The sequence below is a fragment of the Macrotis lagotis genome, chromosome 2 (assembly GCF_037893015.1).
Source record: "Macrotis lagotis isolate mMagLag1 chromosome 2, bilby.v1.9.chrom.fasta, whole genome shotgun sequence".
Taxonomy (NCBI): domain Eukaryota; kingdom Metazoa; phylum Chordata; class Mammalia; order Peramelemorphia; family Peramelidae; genus Macrotis; species Macrotis lagotis.
This window is the reverse complement of record NC_133659.1, coordinates 155668047-155689750: the sequence shown is the minus strand read 5'-3', so window position 1 is coordinate 155689750 and position 21704 is coordinate 155668047. Positions and strand designations below refer to the sequence as shown.

Genomic DNA, 21704 nt, shown 5'->3' with positions numbered 1-21704 from the left:
GATTTCTTACATGGCTCTAGTAAAGGCTTGATATAGGGAAGATTTATACAATATCCATAATTGGATTTCCCATTCTCCTACACATCTTTTGTTTTTTTTTATGTGATACTTACTGTGTGTTAGAGACTAGCTTTATTTTCCACATACACCTTCCAAGGAACTTTTTAATGTTTAGTGAAAACCATTTCTTTTATGGCCAAATCTATGTAGGAAGTAATGTTATAGAACATTTTTAAATTCTTATAATGAAAACTTTTCTAGGACATTATAGTTTGAGAATATTGATGGAGAGAAGTTGGCTGTTAGAGAAAAGAATGATATGAGAGGAAGGTGAATATCAGTAAGCGATATTATTGGCAGCAATGCTAGCAGACCTCTATCCTTTCCTCACATCTCTGGTAATAACATTTTGTATATCATTATTTTAAACCCATTAGAGTTTCTTTGTGAAAGTTTTATTTTATTGCAAAGTAAAGCGACTTCCCAACCCAAATAATCATTAATGTGGGTGATTGAAACATTTGGGGCTAAGAAATTGTTTGTCATCAACTAACTGACTATAATACTTATATAACCCAGTAAGGCAAAATATTTTTGTTGTTGTTTAATCTGCTCACTATAACCTAGATGTTATGTGATATATATATATATATGTTCTTTATTATATGCTATAATGTATGAGAAGAGAATCTATATTTTTAGATATGTGGTAACTGTGAGAGATAATGAGGACATAGTTGTACCCTACTTTTCCTGCAACCATCCTTAAATTTGGGGGATTAAGCTGGCATCTGACCTTAGAAATGATTTGTCAAAACTCCTACTTTTAATCATTTTAATGAGCCAGATCATCTCTTTATTTATAGAAGCATGGGGTCTCAATCTTCGTTCAATATTGCCCCAGTGTATTGCTCCTATCTTTCGCAAGCCTGCCTTGCAGCCGTGGGTAGTTTTCTTTTCTAGTTTTGATTCAGAACCACCAAAGGTGGACAGTTCCCTGGTACTCAGGCAGTGATTTAGGAAGGTTGAAGACATCTCTCTCCTTCCAGTTGGCTGAGCTATCAGGAACAAGCCAATAGACATTCTCCAAAGCTTACACACACACACACACAGACACACAGACACACAGACACACAGACACACACACACACACACACACACACACACACACACACACACACACACACACCACACGTCCTCTCCGACTGTGTCCCATGATGGGTGTCTGATTCTGCCTTCATGGGGAGGGGAAGGAGTCCTCTGTTCGCCACACCTCCTCCTTCCTGTCAAGCCTTGCCTTCATTTGCCCCGCCTTTTAGGCTGAGAAGGAGCTGGAGGAGGCGTCTTCTGCTCCCGGTTTCTATTGGCCATACGGGGGATTCGGAGGTGCGAGGCGGAACCCGCCCTCTGGGCTGCACACACAAGGAGGGAGTCGGTAGGGCTGGCAGTGGAGAGAGGACCAGAGGGGAGGGGTGCAGCTGGAGGGGAAGCAGCAGACAAGCGGGCGGGCTGGCAGGGAGGGAGTCGGGCAGAGCTCCCCGGAGGAGGAGGAGGAGGAGGAGGAGGAGGAGGAGCAGCAGCAGCAGCAGCGGCAGCAGCAGCAGCAGCAGCGGCAGCCCCCGAAGCGGCTTCTGCAGGGCGGCGGCGGCGGCACCTGTCTCTCTCCTCCTCCCGAGCGGCGCACGGGTTCCCGGACCGAGCTTGCCGCTTCAACTGCCCCGGCCCCCCGCCGCCGCCCGTGCCTTAAAAGAAAAAAAAACCGTTTTTAACCTGGAGCTGGGCCAAAGCCGGGCAAAGACGGCGGACCGGCCGAGGGTGGGGAAGGGGAGGGCGCTTTGCTGTGGACTGAACTGGTGGGGAGAGACAGCCCGGGGCGCCGGGAGAGGAGGGGGGGTCTGCGGTTGGGAGGTGTTTTGGGGGGCGGGGGGGCAGGGGAGAGAGTGGGGTGCCGCGAAGATGATGGCGGAGTGCGGCGGCGGCGGCGGCGGCGGGGGCCCGAGGAAGAAGGCGCTGTCCCTGCTGGAAGCTGCCCGCTCCCGCTACGAGAGCCTGCAGATCTCGGACGACGTGTTCGGGGAGTCGGGCCAGGACAGCAGCGGGAACCCCTTCTACAGCACCTCGGCCGACTCGCGCTCCTCCTCCGCCGCTTCCTCGGAGGACGAGGACGAAGCCACCACCTCCTCCATCTCCTCCTCCTCCGCCGCCGCCGCCCCGCCGCAGCCCCCGGCCCCGGAGGTCGAGGCGGCTCCCGAGGGGCCCGCCCGCGGCGGAGGCGTCTGCTGCTTCCAGGGAGGGGCGGCCCGCCGCGGCCAGAGGGCAGGAGCGGCCGCGGACGGGCGGCGGCAGCCGCCTCAGCTCCAGCTGCCCGCGCCCATGGACGAGGAGGACGAGGAGGAGCGCGGAGGCTGGACCCAGACTTTGAGAGACACCCCTCCCCCTCGCTTCGAGGATACTAGCGGTAAAAGGGGGTGGGCGGGACCGCGGCGTGGAACGGGGTGGGGGTGGGGGTGGGGGTGGGCTGGCGAAGCCGCGGCCTGTGGACGCGGGAGGGTAGGGGCAGTGGGCGCACCAGCCCGGGTGCCAAGTCCACCGAGACTCGGAGTCCCCTTGGCCGGGGACCCCAGAGCCCATCAGCCTAGCGGGGATTTCAGACGTTTCCCCGGCTGCCTGGGGAAAGGCAGAAATGGAGAGGAAGGCAAACATCCAACTGATGACGAAAATTCTAGGCACAGAGAGATCCAGACCCGCTTAAAGCGGCACAAATGGGTTCAGTACTAAGGTGGACTAACTATTTGATGCAGGTTCTGTGATCCAAGTTCACAATTGCGAAGAGAGGAATAAAACAGAGATTGCTGCAGGTAATTTTCCTGTCCGATCAAGTACAAAAGGACATGGGGAGCTCCCACCTTTTAGTTGCTGGGAGTGTTCCAGCGTCCTGCACCAGAAAGCAGTCACACCTGTAGGCACCCAAAGTTCAGATAGAATTTAAGAGGCAAAATCTTTTCCTTATCGTTAGTATTGTGACACGCTCAGATAGGTTTTCAGGAGTTAGATTTTTCTCTTGGATGGCTCTAAGAAAGATGACTTGTGTCTGAGATGACTAGGTGGAAGGGAAAGAGACCTGTTAATTATCTTCCAAGTAAGTCTGTGACCAGTCTCTGGTCATTGCCCCATTTAGAAATGCCTGTGACAGCTGAATTTTCCCATCTGCTCCTCACACCTTTTCCCCCACCCCACCCCCATATTTAAACATTATTCCTGCATCAAGTTCTACTTTCAAACCTTTTTTATTGTTTAGTTTCTTTCATTTATAATTTGGCCTCACAGAAAATCAGACTGCCTTGTCCTTGAAGACTAATCAGTAGAGGGAAAAGGGAAATAAGAGGAGGACAAGGTGCTTGATTTGTAAGGGTACCATAAAGGTGGGCTGTTGCCACACTAATAATAACTTCCCTAGATAGTTGTTCAGCATGACACTGCCCCACATTAATAATAACAGTGATAACTGACATAACATGTTCAATTTAATGTTTATAAAGGACTTAGCATATATTATATCATTTGAAATCTCTTGCTTCCTGACGAGTGTCACAAAATCACTAGTATCTGTATGATTTTTCTCCTTAGTATCTTATTTTTGGGAAAATGGTAAAGTATTACTGCCTCCTGACTGGCAAAAGATCAACAGATTCAGCTCAATGTGAACACTCTATTACAAGCTTTTATACTACTTTAATGCTTCTTTCCTACCTCAAAACACTGAAAAGTAGATTCTCTCTCTTTGTGTGTGTGTGTGTGTGTGTGTGTGTGTACTGGCCTTGTCTGCAAAATGATATAGAACCAGCATTGAGGAAAGCAAAGGGAGTGGCCAAGCCTTCTGCATGATATAGTTTTTCCCCTCTGTGATCCTTCCTCTGGTCATTCTGTATTTTATCAGAAGGGTCATAGATTCTCATGAGATCCTGACTCTTTCCTTCACTTGGAGACAGATAGAAATCATTCAACAAACTGTTCTTAAAACTCTGGTAGGCGGGTACCTGCAGTTTCCCAATATATTTGTTCTTTCTCAGACCAGGACTAGTTTGCAAACCTCAAGCAAATTGCAGCATGAGTGCACTATGAAATATCTGGCTGTATAAGGCAGTTGAATTATATACAATCAATCTGGCTTAAACAATCTTGTTCATTCAGCATATACCAAAGCAACAGATTATAATCTGGGTTTTTTTATTTGCAATGTTTATTTAAGATTTCCAAGAGTTTAATATTTCCAGGGTCATATTACTTTGTGTAATATGTTTTTTATTACACTTCAGGTTTTTGAATATCACAATGATTCTATGACCTAGATAGATAGATGTCTTGTGTGTTAATATCCTATGAACTCTAGCAAGTTATAGTTAGTCCTCTATTTGGTAGACTTTTGCTGTGAATCTATCTGATCTATTAAACTGGCTTCAGTGACTTCAACTGCAAAATGAGGAAGTTGGACTAGATGATCACTTAGCTCTAAGATTCAGTGATCAATCATTAGACATTGGTAATAGGCACTCTAGCAAAGGTTGTGCCTAGGATAATAGAGCAAATCTCCCAATTCAAAGCAAAGAGTTTGCATCAGGAAAAATCTGTTTTCAAATAAAACCTGGTTATGAACATTGTATGTTGTATCTTGTAAAGGGTATAGATTGCTATGCTCAGTCTGTTAATGTCAAATGTTAAATTTCAAAGTCACTTTCAAGTGGAAGAAATCATGAAACTGAAAACTAAAATGAACTTTACAATTTAAATTTTGCTGTTGTAGCACTCTTGATGTCAAACACCATGAAGACCAAAGTCATATCATATACCTAGATCACACTCTGTCCCTGAGTCCAAGATTATAATTAAACACATTAGCCCAAGAATTAACCTTGATGAGCACTGTTTATCCTGGAGATTTTTTTTTTTTTAGTTATCCCTTTTTGGTGTAATTATTTGCTTTTACTCAAAATGAAATTTAGAATTTCTTTACCTCCTTGCAATACTCCACCTCTCAAGTAAAATGAGGAAAATAAATTGATGCCTTATTAAGTATGAGTTTCTAGTCCTCAGGTAACAGGAGGGTGTGATTTATAGGAGCTGGAAATAGTGTTGGCAAGGAAAAAATGCTTCTTTGTAGCAGTATAATGACAAAAAGGATTGCTGTTAGGTATATGAGGGCTATACTTCAGCAGTTCTAGTACTTAGAAGTTTTGTTAAGATAGTTTTTGGTTCAATGCACAGTTTAGTTATTATAAAGAAAGAATTTATTGCAGTTTGTGACTATGACAAGGATTGCAACCTACATTGACCCTTAGCTCCAATTAACAGATCCAGTTTGCTGGAGAAGGAAGGAGGCTATCTGCAAATACAGTCAAACTTCCTATTTAAAACTTGCCTAGGCTTTATTTCTATGAATTGATTTTGGCATTCTTTCTTTTTATTAAATTATAGTTATAAGCATTTTGTTATTTCTTAGGCCCAGATCTACCAGGACTGCACATCAGGATCTTTATATAATCTTTACAAAGAGTTTAAGTGTGAGACACAGAATTCTGCACTCTGTCTTTGCTGTGTAATCAAATATTCCATTTGGAATCACTGGAAATAGTGTACACAACAGAGAGACATATAGATCAAATTAAAACGAGGAGAAAGAGAGGAGGAGACTCCTCTTAAATCTTCCTACCTCACTCTGCACTGATAATATAAACATGTACAAAGCATCTATTTTATAAGTACAGTTTCCCAACAAAAATAAATTAGGGTATGTATTTTTAAGACTACAGTGTTTTAAAAATGTCTTCCTTCATCTTTTCATTTCCTTTCCAACTCTTTCTTCTATTTGTTTTTGTGAGGCAATGAGATTAAGTGACTTGCCCAAGGTCACATAACTGGTAAGTATCAAGTATCTTAGACTGGATTTGAACTCAGGTTCTCTTGACACCAGGGGCAAAGTTCTATCCACCTAGCTGCCTCTGTCCTTTCAAATTCTTATTGATGCTGAGGTATTATCTGTTTCCCCTTGAGACCATTTAAATACAGGCTGCATTCATTTCTGCAATTGGAGCACTGCTGGTTGAGTCCCCAGAACTGCTTTTAATTTTTCTGTGGCTATAGGATCACACCTGTGGTAGATGTTTTCTAGAGAGAGTCATTAACTCAAATATTCTAGAGTTCTGAAGCTTAGACATTATCTAGTCCAATCTTCTTATTTTACTGATGAGAAATTGAGTCCAAGAGAGATGAAGTAATTTGTCTGGGATATCCAAGATAGCTTGATAGTTGTATTTATGAATATACTTTCAATGAATGGTTGAATCTCAGTGATATAGATATTTGTGAAACCAGTGCAGATTGTGAGCATTTAGTGTAGCTGGTTTTAGATACATTCTTTAAAAAGGAGGTTGAAAAATTTCCAAAAAAGACAACCGGGATGGCATCTGGCCTAGAGAAGAAAAGACTCTGAGGTGGGGAGGGTGATGTGCTGGCTGTCTTCAGCATTTTAATGATTATCAAATGGAAGAGGAGGTGACTATATGTGTTTTGTTTTCAACAAGAGGGAGAACTAGGAGGAAAGGATGAAACATTTCCTAACAATTAGAATGGATTTTCTGAAAAAAGTGGTCTGTTCTACCTCATTTGAAGTTTTCAGTGAGAAACCGACTGACCACTTGCTGGATATGTTACAGGAGAAACTTCTCTACTAAATGGGTTGATCTAAATCACCACTCAGATCCACTGCAACTCTCAAATTCTGTTATTCTGTGACCTCTTCATATTGTCCATAGCTTTATATGAATTCTCATTATTCAACCATAGTTATAGTTTTAAAGAATTTCCTGGGGGAACAATGAAAGATTGGTGAATATATGTTAGCAGTAGGATTTGAACTTAAATCTTCCTAACCCTGAGTCTAACCCTCTATCCATAATGCCACACTGATATAAGAGATTTGGTTGTTGTTTTTTTTTTAGGTTTTTTGCAAGGCAAATGGGGTTAAATGGCTTGCCCAAGGCCACACAGCTAGGTAATTATTAAGTGTCTGAGACTGGATTTGAACCCAGATACTCCTGACTCCAAGGCTGGTGCTTCATTCACTACACCACCTAGCTGCCCCCATAAGAGATTTGTTAGCACAAATAATAAAGTATTTATTTAAACTTTTGCTTCCTTTACAACTTGGCTCCTTCAAACAACTACCTCTCATAGTTAGTCTAGGCCTATGATTATTATTGCTTCTCTGGTCTTTCTTTATTCCAGTCATGGGTCATTCAAGAGTCTAGGTGTACTCCCTACAGAATATCATGCAGTTGTTATTTATTCACTTGTGCTTTGCAACAGCGATTTTGGTTACTTTCTTCTTTTTTTTTTGTTTTTGCTAGGCAATCATTAAATGCCTCAGTCCAGGTTTGAACTCAGGTCCTCCTGACACCAGGACCAGTTATCTATCCAGTGAACTACCTAACTGCCCTTAATTTTGATTACTTTCTTAGACTCCTCCCTTTTTTAATTTACTTCTTGATCTCTTATGATTTGCTTCCTGTTCAAAAGAAGTATTTGTCTTGATCAAGGACTCTTGACCTGAGACCTATGAAATTTTTCCAAAAAAATTCTGATAATTATATTTCACTATAATTTGTGTCCTTTGTAATTGTATATATTTTTGATGTATTTAAAAACACCATTCTGAGAACACAAGAGACTTCACTAAACTGTTAAAGGGATTATTACATACCCCAAAATGTTAACTTTTAACCTAGGTGCTATTTTCTTTGATTGTTTTTCCTGTTAGCTTTTGCAAAGTAACATATAATTATAAGAAACTTAGGTGTGGGTAGACCTAGGAGATTTGATTAGTTTTTATATTCAGAGATTATTTTAGATTAGTTTTTTCATGTACTATGTCAGTTCCCATGTTATTATTTAGCTTGGTGATGTGATCTTGAAAGTCTGGATTGAGACTTGGTGTTTACAAACACACATTTTTAGAAAAATTTTATCTCTGTAGATTTAATTTGTTTCAAAGTCCTTTAGGCTACCAAGTAGCATTTAATGATTCAAGGAGAAATGAAGATTACGCTTTTCAAAGAGTTATCAACCAAGGCCCAGGTGTTGTGTAATAATTTGAAAACTAAGATGCCTAAGAACGGAAATAAGCAAAATTTGTATGGATAACTATAGTTGCAACATCTGTATTATTTTTCAATAAAATTACATGCTTTTCAGTACTGCATTATACTGGATTAATTAAAATTCCTCTTTCTGCTATTCTTTTTCTTTTTGGCTTCATGGAAATAATATCATATGTTAGTGCTTCTGAGTCCTATATGCTAGTCCTGGCTGAACTACTAACTTGCTATGTGACCTCAGGCCAGTTCCTTAACCTCATTGCAGATCCCAATTCTTGACCTTGGTCCAGAGTCATTAATAGGAATTTGTACAGTAAGTGTTTATGAGTGAATCATTGTAAAATAGTAATTAGAATATCATTAAATTAAATGCTCTTATGGGAAAAGCAAAACTAAAGAAATTGATCACAAAGTTATTTATTTTTACAAATGAGATTTATGACAGAATTTGTGTACAAAAGTTAAAAGAAACAATTAAAATAAATAGTACAAAGGAAACAGAAAATTTGAAAACTCCTTATTGAAAGGATACAGGGTGGGGGGGTGGCTAGGTGGTGCAGTGAATAGAGCACCGGCCTTAGAGTCAGGAGTACTTGGGTTCAAATCCAACTTCAGATACTTAATAATTACCTAGCTGTGTGGCCTTGGGCAAGCCACTTAACCCCATTGCCTTGAAAAATATTAAAAAAAAAAAAGATACAAGGAATAGATTTAAAAAAGACACTAAAGGAAGTTAAGTTTGATTGGGGGAGAGGGGAGGGAGTGTGTGTGTGTGTGTGTGTGTGTGTGTGTGTGTGTGTGTGTGTGTGTGTGTGTGTGTGTGTTTGGGGAGAGAGAGAGAGAGAGAGAGAGAGAGACAGATAGAAACATTTCCAAAAAATCGAAGAACTGTAGCCAAAAGAAGAGAAACAAGAAAAGTATGGTAAATCAGTTGCTAATCAGAAACCTGTCAGGCCTAAAGAGATGTTATAGGAATACCTTTAAAGGAACCCAAAGAATTAAAGAAATATTGTTTTAAATGTATAAAAGAGAAGAATCTAGCTAGCATCAGGGGAACCATTTGTTGACTCCATAGAACATAATCCAGTTGAAAAGAGGGAGTTTTCATTTTTATTTTTGTATCCCTTGCATACAAAAAAGCCTTATTGAATTGATTATTCTGTTTAAATTGTGGAAAGATGTATCCCACAAGCATTTATTATGTCCGCTATGTGCTAGACATTGTGCAATGCCTGAGAATACAGATAATAATGCTTTCATGGAAGTTACAGTTTACAGAAATAATTCAATTGCAACTGATGTATTTTTCAACAGATAAATTCAGAGATACTGGATCAAAAAGTTTCAAGTACATGAGATATTTCAAACATGATCCTTAAATTGCATGTAGTTGAGTCTCACTGATACCCATGACAGAAGTGATGAGGACATTGGTCAAAATAAATAACTATTATGGTAGAGTATTGCCTTATTGGTCAAAATAAATAACTATTATGGTAGAGTATTGCCCTATGATCAACATATATCTTTCATCCATAAAAATTTCTAAGGGAGTATACAAAGCAAGTTTAGTGTGGAAATGAAAAGCGCTGGTCAAACTGATATGATACACTCCCCTGTATATAAATAATCATTTGTCCTTTTGAAGTCATGACCAATCAATAGAATCTCTAAACATTTAAACAAAAATACCTTATAGGGGAAAGAGAAGCATGTTTAAAGAATGTTTTATTGTTCTATCATTGAGCATAATGAGAGTTCTTTGAGAAGGCACATTGTTATATGAATAAAAGGAAAATATGTTATAATTAGATATCATCTTTGATCTCCACAAACGTTTGAAACTTCTGTGAAAAAAAAATCTTCTATTAAATAGTTATTTAAAAAAAACAGATTTTTATGGAATTGTCACAGAGGGTGGAAGAGGAATAGGAAGGAGTATTTCTCAAGATGGATAAATTGAAAATGGGTACTCTTCATGGGATTTTGAATTTGACCTGGCTTATTTAACAATTTTGTAATTGGAGGGGAGGTGGTGGGGATTTTTTTTAGAGACTATAAATATATACCATCATAATCTCCTTGAGGACAGACAGGGGCTACATCTTATTCTTCTTTATAAATCTACTGCAGTGACTAAGTCAGCACTTTGTTCATAATTGGCTTGCTGTAAATAAATGGATGAATGAATTTTCTAAGCTTTTATGGGGATTAAAATGCCAAGATAATGGGAATGAGCAGCAAGATCTCCTGAGGGCATGTGAGTGGTCAGAAAAATGCCAGATGGGTTTTAGTGTGGATAAAAGTAAAATTCTGCATTTGTCAGGAGCTAGAGAAAGGGAAAGGATGTGGAGAAGAAAGGGAATCTAAACTATGTTTATAAGATGATCAGCTCTAAACTCATCAGTTATTTAGCAGAGAGGGGACTTAGGAGTCATTACTAACTATTTCTTGTATATTTGGGGTCAATAAATTTAAAAGGCCAAAAAAAATCATAAAATATTCAGGGACTAACAACAATACTGAACAGTAGACCAAACAAAAACTGTATAAACCTTATGGATGCTAAATGTGTTCCTATTTGCTACATCCCAGGGAAGAAAAAATGGAGATAAAACTTGCATAACTGGGTAACTAAAGTGACCTAGGAGATGAGGAAGCTGTCCAAAGGGACAAACTGAGTAGTCTGTTTGACATTTTTCTCTTTTTAAATTGATAACTTTTGTGCTTTCCCCCTTTATTATTTTTCTCCAATTAAAAGTAAATGTGATTTTCAACATTCATCCATTTGCAGATTTATGACTTCCACATTTTTCTACCATCCTCCTTTCCCTCCACCTCCCTATGGCAGTGAAAAATCTATTATAATCTGTACATGTACAGTTGTGTTTAACATTTCCATATTAGGCATAGATAACTTTTGTTTTTATATCACACTTATTTCTGAATATATCATTCCCATCCATGCAAACTTTCATTGTAAAAAAGATAGAAAAAGGTAAAAAAAAATTAATCAAAATCAACTAATATCTAAACAGCAAAGATAACTTCTCACACCCATAGTTCCCTACCTCTACAATGAAGACAGGATCTGTATTTTGAAGTATTTCAAGTGAAGAGCATGAATAAGGAAAATCTGGAAGGGTTCACCATGCAGCAAGGATTACAATTCTTATGTCCTACTTGGAATTTCTTTCTTTTCTTTTTTCCTTAGAGGTATTTCAGGTAGGTGCTAAAATGAATAGAAAATTAGACCTGAAGTCAAGATCTGAGTTCAAACCTAGATTTAGATACCTACTAGCTGTGTGACCTGGGGAAAGTCACTTAGCCTCTGTCTGCCTCAATTTCCCCATCTAAACAATGAGAATAATAATAGCCCCTACCTCCCCAGAGTTGTTCTAAGATCAAATGAGATGATTTTTGTCAAAGTGCTTTACAAATGTTAAAGCACTATATAAATGATAGTTCTGGGGAAGGAAATAGTAAACGGTAATAAACTATGCCAGTAACTTTGCCAAGAAAATCCCAACTGGCATCATAAAGAGGCCAGGCATGACTGAAAAATGATTGAGCATCATAAATGCTAGCTATTATTATCTTATCTATTTTGTGCTGATTCTCCCTTCCTTTGTGTTCACTACTTACACTTCTACCTGAGACAAACTTTTTTTCTCACATGTGACATGTTTTTCTGCATTACCTTCCTGCTTTTTTCTTTTCCATTTCTTTCAGTCACCTCAGGAAAGCTCTTTACTGTTCCTATCTCACTTGAAAGCCAAAATCTAGTCCTAATCATATATACCATTTGGTCTTAGTTTTATTCTATCTTTTCTTGCTCTTTTTGTAAAATTTATTTTTAAATAGAAGACAATACATTTTGTAGTAAAATGAGATGAAATTAAAAAGCCAATGTTCTTAGCCTTTAGAGTCCTAGAAGGTCTTCAGAATCATCTCCAAAATTTCCTTCTAGCTTTTTATTTTTCTCTCAAATAGCTTTTTTCTCAAATTTTCTCAAATATATGACCCTCACCTCTAGAACAAGTGGGTCTATGGCTAATTATAGTTGGGAACAGGCTATATGAGAACTAGAGGGCATTCTTTTAAATGGGAAAATAATACATTTTGGGTTATTTAAAGCACTTATTCCAACATTTGATAACTTACTTATAGTCTTTATGTCTAACCATCCCCATTCAAGAAGTAGCATAGGAAGTACAAAAGCAAATAGAAATGACTTTAGAGAAATATTTAGGCAAATTCAGGAATAAATTCTGTATTAGGTTATTGAAAGAAAGTACACGTTTTAGCCATCACCTTAGCTTTTATCAGAGTTTGTCCCTGACAAGGTGGTTTCATGAGCCTACTTTCCAAGGTTCCTGATTCCAATTTTGTCCCAGTTTCATTGTCTCTTTATTATCTCTCTCTTTTTTTAAAAATTATTTTTGCAAGGCAATAGGATTAAGTGATGTGCCCAAGGTCTCACTGCTAGGTAATTATTAAATGTATGAGGTTGGATTTGAACTCAGGCCCTCATGACACCAGGGCTGGTACTCTATCCTCTGCACCTTCTTTATTATCTTTTATTTTTAGGTTTTTGCAAGGCAGATGGGGTTAAGTGGCTTGCCCAAGGCCACACAGCTAGGTAATTATTAAGTGTCTGAGGCTGGATTTGAACTCAAGTACTCCTGACTCCAGGGCCAGTGCTCTATCCACTGTGCTGCCTAGCCACCCTTTTATTATCTTTTAAAAGAAAAATGATCTAAAAGCTACTGTTCTATCTTACTTCTAGAGAAGTATTTATCACTCATCTATCTTGACTGAGGTATCAAAAAAAATCTTTGAAAAGAATTTCAGCTAAAAAAAAAAAAGTTACCCAAAGTGGAAAATTTTATTGGGGAATGGAGAAAAACAAACAAAAAGTTCACATAAATCAGAAAAATGAATGATTTCTGATCCCAATTTTAATTATCTAACTAAAGATTAGTTTAGTAGGCATACCTAAAGAGATGAGTAGGGGTATAAAGGATGGAGTGCCAGACCTGGTGTCAGGAATACCCAAGTTAAAATTCAGCCTCAGAAAGTAGTTATGTAACCTGGGCAAGTCCCCTAACCCCTGTTTGCCCCAGTTTCCTCATCTGTAAAATGAGGATAACAATAACATCCCCCCACCAGGGTTGTTGTGAGGAGCAAATGACACAGTATTTGAAAAATGCTTAACACCTAGTGCCTGAAATGCAATAAGTTCTATAGGAATTTTAGCTACTACTATTAAACATCAACTTCTCTAATCCTGCTTTAGTGTCAGCTATGGAAGGCATTTCCTTTTCCTTCTGAAGCCTGCAAAGCCCTCTGTGCTCTAGGATGCTAAATACCTTTCCTGCTTTTCTGGAAGTCTTGCTGCCATTGGTCTCCTGGTAGGTGACTCTTCATAACTTACAAGGGACTCTTCATCCCTTGCTTTGTTTTCACTAGCCAGATATTAAGGGTAGTTACCAGTAGTCTTCTGTGACCCTGGTAACCATAATTGCCACAAACAACTGGGTCTTGTTTTGACCAATTTTCCCTAGAGTCTTTTTATATCATGTCCTCTCCCTTGTTGTCAGTATGAAAAGAGCACTAGATTAGGAATCAGGAGACTCTTGGGTTTGAATTCTACTTTTCTGGGAGTCACTTAACCTCTGTGACCCCTGTTGACACATTTCTAAAATAGGGACAATTATTCTTATAGTACTTATATTATTATACTAACTTCATAAGGTTGTGAGGCTCAGTAGAGATAATCAATAAACATGTATTAAATACCAACTGTGTGTCAGACTCTGGAGATACAAAAAAAGAGGCAAAGGACAGTTTTTGCCCTCAAAGAACTTAGTCTAATGGAGGAAACCTCATACAAACAAATACATACAAAGCAAGCTAAAAACAGGATAAATAGGAAATAAGAAAGAAGGCACCAGAGAGTTTGGGGAAGGCTTTGTAAGAAGGTAGGATTTTAATTGGGATTTTAAAGGAAGTCAGGAGATCAGTAGTCAGGGCAGAGGAGGGAAAGCATATTTCATGTAAAGTGTTTTATAAACTGTAAAACTTGTTCAGTAGGTTGGCCCTTGTTATTAGGTGACTAGAAATAGATTTTCTTCTTTCCTGTTATGTAAAAGAAAATCTTCTCATTGGTATGCTAAGTTCTTCTTTTCCTACCCCAGGGAAACTTTCAGTTGTCAGCAACTTTGTTGAACAAATAACATACTTCCTTGAGTCTAATAAAAAAAATCAAACCTTTGAGAAGCTACACCTCCTCCACTAGTTCTTTTTATTTGTATCAGTTAATCCCTTTAATATGCTTTTTCCAATCTTAACAACTTCAGTTTTAAGTCAAAATTCTTTAATAATAAATAAAAATAATTTAATAATAAAAATAAGAGATATGGTTTCCATCGCAGGAAGATGGTCAAACTCAAAACTGTAAGCCCAGTGACAGTAGAAAACAGAAGTAGAGGAGCCTCATCTAACTAAACTTTAAACCACACTAAAGACCTAACATTATTCTCTGTACATAGTAGGTCCTTGATAAATATTTATTGAATGAGTTATCCGATGTGATAAGATAATTGTTTCTTTTTTTTTAAGATTTTTCAAGGCAATGGGGTTAAATGGCCTGCCCAAGGCCACACGGCTAGTTAATTATTAAGTGTCTGAGGTAGGATTTGAACCCAGGTACTCCTGACTCCAGGGCCAGTGCTCTATCCACTGCGCCACCTAGTTGCCCCAAGATCATTGTTTCTAACCTCATATAGCTCTTATTATCTAACATCTACATTTGTTAAGTTGATACAGTGTAGTAATTCTTAAGTTGTTTCTTACATACAATTGGTATCTTTAAACCTCCTAAATCATTTAGTTAAGTCCTAAAGTTAAAGTTCATTAGGAAAATAAAATGGATATCATGTTAAATTTAACAGAAATGATGAGTATTTCTTTAAACATACTTAAAACTTTCTTGTTGCTCTTAAGTCTTTTGTATCATTTTTAGAAAAAGAGATATAATGAACTATATACTGAAGAAGAAGATAACTGTGAATATTGAAGTCCCTTTTATACTCATAGTATTGTATAGTATTTCGGAATTAAGAGTTAGAAGTAACTTACCTTAGAAGTCATTTTGAGGGGCAGCTAGGTGGCGCAGAGGGGCGGCTAGGTGGCACAAAAGGGCAGCTAGGTGGCGCAGTGGATAGAGCACCGGCCCTGGAGTCAGGAGTACCTGGGTTCAAATCCTGTCTCAGACACTTAATAATTACCTTAGCTGTGTGGCCTTGGGCAAGCCACTTAAGCCCATTTTCCTTGCAAAAAACCTAAACAAAAAAAAAAGTCATTTTGCTACCTCCCTGATTTTCCATACATGAAAATGGAGACCCACAGATGAGAAGTAACTTGCCTATGGTCACACAATAATGGTTAAGGTGGAATGTGAAACTGGGTAACCTTTCTACTAATCTATTTGCCTCCCAAATATAAGCTCATTAATAAATTAGAGTTGGAAATCTAGATGAAGAAACTAAAGCTCAGAAGTATTAACAAATAGGTTAAATTTGAACCTAGGGTCTCTGACTCCAAACCCTTTGTTCTTTCCATAATACCACATTGGCTCATGTGATTCTGAGGGGGTCACATAATATGTATCCACTGGCTTTCCTTTTCAATTTTTTATATTGGGAATTTACAAAAAAAACAGGTCACAAAAAAGTTTACATAGAGTCAATTACTTCACATAGGTCTTTTTTCCCCTTAGGTAACCAAGGAATAATTTAAAAAACCTGAAAATAACTGCATGAAAAATGAAGAGCAAAATGAGCAGAAACAAGAGAACGTTGTATACAGTAATAACAATATTGTTTTAAGAATGACTTTCAATTAAGTTATTTTGTCTATTATAAATATCCAAATTAACTATAAAGGACATATGAAGACAATGCTATTTGCAACCAGAGAAAGAAATGATAATAGATGTATAGAATAATTTTGCACACACATACACACACACACACACACACACACACACATACACACACACATTCGTGTCTAATGATAGACATCTGAAGGACTAAATGAGGAGAGAGTAGGAAAAAAGGAGGAAAAAATTTACATGAGAATTTTGCTATATTTTTAAAGGGAACTGCAAGTTATACATAGTAGATTTGCAGTTTCATGCACACTCATCTTTCTTATTGTACCATGTTATAGAAATGCTTGTTTTATTCCATAAATATTTATTAATATAATTTTAAAAAGGGAAAATACAAATGTTAACTGTAATTCTCAGGTGAGGAAAAAGAAGAGATTGCATTTTGATAAATGCCAAAGTGACCACATATCTGGGAAGTAAGCCAGATAGCTCTTGATTCCAATCTTCTTCCAGAATAAACAATTTGAGATATGTTAGCTATTTTTACATGTTTGTTCCTTTCTTGCACCAAAGTAATAGGAAGGAAAAAAATCCATGAGTGAGTTTATTTTTAGAGAAACATTAAACAGCTTTATTTTGTTATAAATAGGATATTATTGGACTAGGCCCTCTTACCAATTAAGACCTGAGTGGTGATAAGAGTAGAAACAATGAAAAGATGGGCTGCTCTAGTTTGATCACGTGGTGGTCATTTTGGACCTTTCATTCTTAAAGCAGGGGAGACAATCTAGACAGCAACTCACATAAAAAAAAAGATCCTGGCAATTTGAGAGAAGTGCAAAGCTCTAGCTGGGTCACGGTATTATAGAATTTCAGTCAGATAGGACCTCAATAGCCATCTTGTGGAATCCCCACTACAACATACCTGACAGACCATATCTAGCCCATGCTCAAAGATGTCCGGTAAAGAGGGAACCAATTACCTTTGGAGGCAATCCATTCTTCTTTTGAATATTATTATCTTAGGAATGAATATCAATGTCTTAGGAGTCTTAGGAAATTTTCATAGCAAACCTAAATAAACCTCTCTGCAACTTCCATTAATTGCTTCTAGTTCCTTATTCCAGGGCAAGTCAACATCAGTCAATCAATTAGCATTTATCAAGCACTTAATATGTCATATGTTTCATATGTATGTATACACACACAAATACAATGGGAACCACTGGAGTATAAAGCCTTCTTCAGATCTTTGAACATAGCTATCACATTCTAGTCTACGACTTCTCTTCACGAGGTTAGACGTCTATAGTTCCTTCAGCTATGCTTCTTCGTATGGCATGAACCTAGAGCTTTTACCTGCCCTAGTTGCCTATCTCTAAATACTTTTCAGCTTGTAAATGGAACTTTGGTGTTTAGAACTGAACATGGTGCTCTGCTCCAGGTATATTGTAGCAGCTAAAATAACCTGATATGATCTTAGGAAATTTTAATAGAAATAGAGTGTTGGCTGATCAGACCACATTTTGAGTATTTCATATTTAGTATCAGCACCACATTTTGGTGACAAACTAAAATACATCTGGAGAAGAATAATCAAGATGGTAAAGGGAATGGAATAAATACAATACTTTTTTTTTAGGTTTTTGCAAGGCAAATAGGGTTAAGTGGTTTGCCCAAGGCTACATAGCTAGGTAATTATTAAAAATCTGAGACCATATTTGAACCCGGGTACTCCTGATTCCAGGGCTGGTGCTTTATCCACTGCACCACCTAACCACCCCTAAAAACACAATACTTTTGAAAGGACTGTGTGTTTAACTTGAATAGAGAAGATTTAAATTGTGGGGAGCATAGAACAGCTGTGTTTAAGGAGAGAAATTAGACTTGTTTTTCTTGGTTTTGGAGGATAAAACTTGGATCAATCACATGAAAATTCAGAAAGGCATGTTTTACTACAATATAAAGAAAGCTTCCTAATAGAGCTATCCAAAAGAGGAATGAGATACCTAGATATGTGATAAATTGATGGTTTCTGAAGTCTAAAAGCAAAGGTTGAATGACTACATCCCTGAGATATTGTAGAAGGGATTCTTATGTTGGATTTGGATTGTCCTAGAATCAGAGGTGTGCCTTCTGAATTAAATTTAAATGTAACTGAGAAATGTTTAACAAAGTAAGTAAAAATAGACAATGTTAATCTGTGGTTTTCTAAAGTAATTGTGACCTTCCAGGTCAATTTCTAGAGTTTAACACACAGGACTATATAAGGACTGAGATTCCTCCCAAATCTGCTCTTTTTTTTTTTTATTCAAAGTGAATAGCATAATGAATAGAGATGCGAAACAGAATCAGGAAGACCTAGATTCAGTCTCACCTCTGACACATACTGTCTTTGTGATGCTGCAGCAAGTCATTTAACCTTTTGGTGTCCCAAACTCTTCACCAAGACTATAAGCTACAGAGTTGTAATTAATCTGCATTGGTGGAGGGAGTGACAAAACTGCTAATATAAATACTTGTTCTCTTAACTTAATGAATGGTTTTTCACTTAGAAATTTCCTACACTATTGAAATCAAAAGTTCAGGGCTTATGTTGAGAAATTACGTAGTCTAAGAACAGAGGCAAATATAGTAGGTACAAATATTCAAAAGGCAAAAAATGGCATAAGTAGTCCCTAAATTTTGGCACATAATTAACATATAATTTGGATACATCTTTATATACTATCTCTATTGGGCAGTTTTCTAGTTAAAATGTTATCACTATCTTTAGGATTTTTAATTTTTTTCCCCTAGTCTTTTCAACTCACCTCCTATTTTTAACCCAAATTCCTCTGGCAGAAGTCCTGGAATCCAAAACCCTGGAATTGAAGTGGGGTAAAGGGGAGGGAATGGGGACTACTTGAATCAATTTGACAAAATGGAATAACCTTGAATTTGGAGTCCAAAACATGAGTACAAATCCCATTTCAGATGCATACCAGTTATGGAAGCCAAAAAGGCAGCTCCTTAATCTCTCTGAGCTATGATGATCATCTACAAAATGGGTACATGTACCTTAGGATATGCCTCAAAAGACAGTGTATAAAAATGACATTCTAAAAGTTAACTGGTATTGTTACCCAGAATAAAGGGACAGGGGATGATGACTAGTGCTATAGAAGTCTTTGCTAAGCACATTTATGAGAACAGAACTTTGCACATGGACATAGAATCTGGTATTCATTGGCAGACAACTTGCAGCCAGCTCCAAACTGACTCCACAATCTAGTTAAGGTGCTAGCACTGAAGATTGTTTCACTAAGCATTTGAAAAACCTTCTTTCAGATTGGCTCAGTGTTTCCTGTAGTCTCCTTAATGGGAAAAGAAAGAAATGCCAGACTTCATGGTCAGAGTTTTCTTGGAATTTGGAACTCCTCATGACCACTTCATTTGCTATTACTCTAGTTACTCTTGCACTAGTTCAGATTAATGGGTTTGGAATTCAAGATTTTGTAGCAGTCATCCTGTTGAAAAGTGTCCCATGGACAAGTAGTGGTGTGACTATAGAGATTTAAAAAAGAAAGGTTGGCACAGTCACATGTCTTTTATTAGCAAAGGTTTGACATTTCCCAGACACGGTGAAATTTGAGATTTAAAAGGCTTGGCTGAACAAAAAATATACTCTTCTTAACCCCTCCCCTCTTCTATCCGTCATTCTGGGCATTGACTTCAATGCATGGTGGTCCTGCTGGTTTAAAATATAATACCACTTGGCTGTCTCAGTTGCCTTCTCCTCCGTTCATTCTCTTCCCTCCCCTTCCTTGTCTGTTATTCATGCAGTGCCTATTCAATAATCAAATGCTAATAAATACAGTTACTAATGAAGCCTTTAGTTTGAGAATGGCAAATATTAGCAGTATTTATACATTCTCCTTGGTATGGTTAAAGCATTAAAGCAAAATATCTTTAAGAAATAGAACTACTGAGTTCTCAAATAAGAAAACATTGAGGTGGAAACCTCTTGAATTCTATGAATTCTAGCATGGGGGAATGATAGTGATCAATATGTAAATAAGTTTTTATTAAGCACCAACTATTGCTAGGTATTATATTGTCCTAAATGCTGGGGATATAAAGAGAAGTAACAACAACAACAACAACAACAATTTATGGGTGGTGACCAGGTCATACAATGAGTAAGGAAGACTCATCTTTCTGAGGTCGAATTTGGCCTCAGACACTTTCTAACTGTGTAACTCTGGGCAAGTTACCCAATCCTGTTTGCCTCAGTTTCCTTGTTTATAAAATGAAGTGGAGAAGGAAATGGCAAACCACCCCAGGGAGGGGGTCATGAAGAGTCAATCAGACATGACTGAAAAATGACTGAAGAGCAACAAAACATATGCATATATTTAGTGCCTACTGTGTGTAAGCATTGTGTTAAGTAAGCACTCTACAAATGTTACCTCATTTGATCCTCACAACAACCCTGTGAAGTAGGTCCTGTTATTACCCCCAATTTACAGATGAGGAAACTGAGGCAAATAAAGGTTAAAGGACTTGCCTTGGGTTATACAACTCAAGGAAGTTGAAGCAGAAAAAGCCTAAAAGAGAGGTTAGCCTAGAGAAGCAGAGTTGAGAATCAGCAGCATAGAGATAAGTGATTCTATGGAAGCTGATGAGATCATCAAATAAAAAGTATAAAAAGAGAAGAGAAGTTTAAGGACACAAGGTTAGTGATATGGATAAGGATACAAGGCTAAGGATATGGTTAGTGGTTTTGACCTGGATGAAGATCCAGCAAAGAAGACTGAGAGAGTATACCAAATATATGATGTTTGTGTCTCTAGCTCAGCTGAGGTCTAGATAGATGTAATTCTAGGGGTATGGAATAAGAGGCTCTAAGAACAAAGCACTGAATGCTTTTAATGATTTTTTTAAAAAGAAAACCACGATTTTCTTGTGCTCCTAGAAAACAGAAATCATAAGAGATTTCCTACAGATATTTGTTTTGTTTTGGGGGGTTTTCCCCCCCTTTCTGGATCTCAGTCACTCCAGGGATTTCAGAAGAATAATAATATATCCTACCTTGAGCTATAGACTTATTGATCTCAAAGTACCCAAACCATCAATTATTGTATATATTCTCTTTGGCCTCTGACTAAAAATTCTCTTTTCCCTCAAACTTCTTTTTTAAGCCTTTATACTCTTTCTTGACAGGTTTCTCCAGCAGACTTTCTGCTTCCTTCCTCTGCTAATTGACTTCCATTGCCTTTCCACTTCAGAGTTGATTTCTTATATGTAACCCTTACTATTTCCCATCCCACCAGCAACTGGCTTTTATTTTCTCCATGTTTAGAAGCAAAAGTCATCTTGGTATAGTGAATAAATGTGAGACATGAAGTTAGTAACACCTAGATTTAAATCCCTCCTCCTCCTCAACACCTTGAGTAAGTCTCAACCCCTGTGAGTCTCAATTTCCTCACCTACAAAATGATCATAATAATGCCCATAAACTTACCCCCATGGGGGTGATTTCTAATTGAGATAATGTATACAAAGTACTTTGCAAACTTCAAAATGCTTTATTAAAGTTCGGGGTTTTTTGTTAACAACATATCTATAGATATAGATATTTTGGAATAATATTTAAATTTCTCAGATTACTCTGT

General features: G+C 37.9%; 1 protein-coding gene across 2 annotated transcripts in view; it reads left to right on the top strand.

Moving 5' to 3' along the window:
- The first annotated feature begins 1939 nt into the window (after positions 1–1939).
- Positions 1940–21704, top strand: part of PGBD5 (piggyBac transposable element derived 5) — a 174633-nt gene continuing 154868 nt past the window's right edge. For both annotated transcript variants that reach the window (XR_012475765.1, XM_074223037.1), the window contains exon 1: positions 1940–2458. Coding sequence is in view for 1 of the 2 variants with exons in the window: in XM_074223037.1 (XP_074079138.1) it covers positions 1957–2458 (502 nt within the window). In the remaining variant the exon portion in view is untranslated. The remainder of the gene's footprint in view (positions 2459–21704) is intronic.